Source organism: Mandrillus leucophaeus, unplaced genomic scaffold (genome assembly GCF_000951045.1).
Source record: "Mandrillus leucophaeus isolate KB7577 unplaced genomic scaffold, Mleu.le_1.0 Scaffold921, whole genome shotgun sequence".
Classification (NCBI taxonomy): domain Eukaryota; kingdom Metazoa; phylum Chordata; class Mammalia; order Primates; family Cercopithecidae; genus Mandrillus; species Mandrillus leucophaeus.
Window position 1 is genome coordinate 727463 of NW_012110042.1, and position 2028 is coordinate 729490.

Here is a 2028-nt window from a genome sequence, read left to right on the forward strand (position 1 = left end):
TGAGGGTCGGGTTACTCTGCATTTCAGAGGAAGGACCTCAGGCCCAAGAGGGGACAGGGATCCAAAAACCCTCCAGCTGCTTGGAAGGTTCAAAAAGGGGTGTGGGCCGGGCGCGGTGGCTCAAGCCTGTAATCCCAGCACTTTGGGAGGCCGAGACGGGCGGATCACAAGGTCAGGAGATCAAGACCATCCTGGCTAACCCGGTGAAACCCCGTCTCTACTAAAAAATACAAAAAACTAGCCGGGCGAAGTGGCGGGCGCCTGTAGTCCCCGCTACTTGGGAGGCTGAGGCAGGAGAATGGCGTGAACCCGGGAGGCGGAGCTTGCAGTGAGCTGAGATCCGGCCACTGCACTCCAGCCTGGGTGACAGAGCAAGACCCCGTCTCAAAAAAAAAAAAAAAAAAAAGGGGTGTGGACGCATCCACACCAGCAGGAAGTAGTAGGAAAAGTCACCAGGGAACACATAAGGATGAGGCCGGGAGAATTCTAGAGTGCAAATGGGTAGGATGGCCCGTTTACTGATCAGCTAGCTGCTGCCTCCTCCTTCTCCTCCATGTCGCAGGAGCTGTGAGGCCGTGCCTTCGCCTTGAGCTCCCTCTTTCCAGCTGGCTCCACATGCTGCTCCTCTGCCAGGAGGTACTGGGCCAGCTGCTCCAGGTCCTCCAGGCTTATCTTCTGCAGGCGCTCCTCGTGCTCCTGCCTTAGCAGCTGCAGCACAGCCTTGGCATCCTGTGGTTCAAAGTGTTTAGCTAGGACAGGTCCCAGCTGGTGCCACAGGGGCTGGGTCTTGGGCTGGTGGGCCTCTTTTAGTGCTGTCTTCTCCAAGGGCCGCATGATGACATTGATGGAAGCATTGGGCCCAATGCAGTAGTCAGAGAGGCGCTTGTCATCCTCCAGGAGCTGGCCGCGGAAAAGCAGGTGCTGCTGCTCCTCAGGCACCTTCAGCCGCTTGGACACCAGTTTCTTTAGCGTGGATACACTCTCTTGCCCTGACACCTTCAGATTGCATCTCTGGCCCAGGAGCAGCTTGACTGTGAGGAACATCAGGCTAACAGTGGAATCAGGAGGGACCCATGCTCTGGGAGCTGCCCTGAAGATTAGGGGGTCCTGCAGGAGATGTTGGCTTCTGCCTATCAACAGAGGGCTAGTGGTCCCAGGAGACCAGGAACCCAGCTTAGGCAGGCAGCCATTGGCTAGTGCACAGTGATGTCACAATGCTGCAGGAGGGCTCATTTCCGGAGTGGAGCTTTAGGGACAGCAGAGGGGTTTTGGGCCCAGACCATCCTTCCTCCATGAGAGGAGACAAAGAGCACCAGGAGAGAAAATGTGGGACTGGGAGAAAGGAGAGTGAGACTAGGAAAAGGGAGGGCGGGAAAGGGAAGGGTGGCGGGAGGAGCATGTCTATCGATTTCTTCAACACATGTGTATTAGGTGCCATCTCTGTGCCAGCACCTGGACCTGGGGAGACAGTCATATTCAAATGGATGCCTTCTGCCTTCATGACACTTTCACACTAGTGAGCCGGCTAACATTTATCAAGTGTCCTCTTTCTGTCAAGCACTTTACAAGCTCTCTTGGATTGGGCTTCCCGGCAGCAGATCCTGAGACAGGGATTTGGGCACAAATACTCAATTAGGAGGTGATCCCTGGAGGCACCAGGAGGGGAGTGAGGAAGTGAGATGAGGAAGGGAGGGAAATCAGAACGTGCATTCATGAGCAGGCTGCCATTGTGGGCAACTAGTATGTTATCCTGCTGGGGAGCTCTGGGAAGTTGCATGGAACACACCTGAGTTGCACCAGGTGTGGATTTTTGTGGTTTTTTTTGTTTTGTTTTTTGAGACAGGGTCTCACTCTGTTGCCCAGGCTGGAATGGAGTGGCTTAATCTTGGCTCACTGCAACCTCCATTTCCTGGGTTCAAGTAATTCTCCTGTGTCAGCCTCCCAAGTAGCTGGGGCTACAGCTGCACGCCACTATGCCTGGCTAATTTTTGTATTTTTAGTAGGGACGGGTTTCTCCATGCTGCCCAG

The 2028-nt window shown here is 54.7% G+C and overlaps 1 protein-coding gene across 1 annotated transcript; it reads right to left on the reverse strand.

Moving 5' to 3' along the window:
- Positions 1-498: 498 nt before the first annotated feature.
- Positions 499-1199, reverse strand: UBL4B (ubiquitin-like 4B). The gene has a single exon (XM_011969963.1). The coding sequence runs from the start codon at positions 1042-1044 to the stop codon at positions 523-525; it is 522 nt and encodes a 173-aa protein (XP_011825353.1). The 5' UTR covers positions 1045-1199; the 3' UTR covers positions 499-522.
- Positions 1200-2028: the final 829 nt, after the last annotated feature.

Excerpts from the sequence above, each read along its gene's own strand:
- UBL4B (XM_011969963.1), bottom strand. The coding sequence starts at position 1,044 with ATGTTCCTCACAGTCAAGCTGCTCCTGGGCCAGAGATGCAATCTGAAG.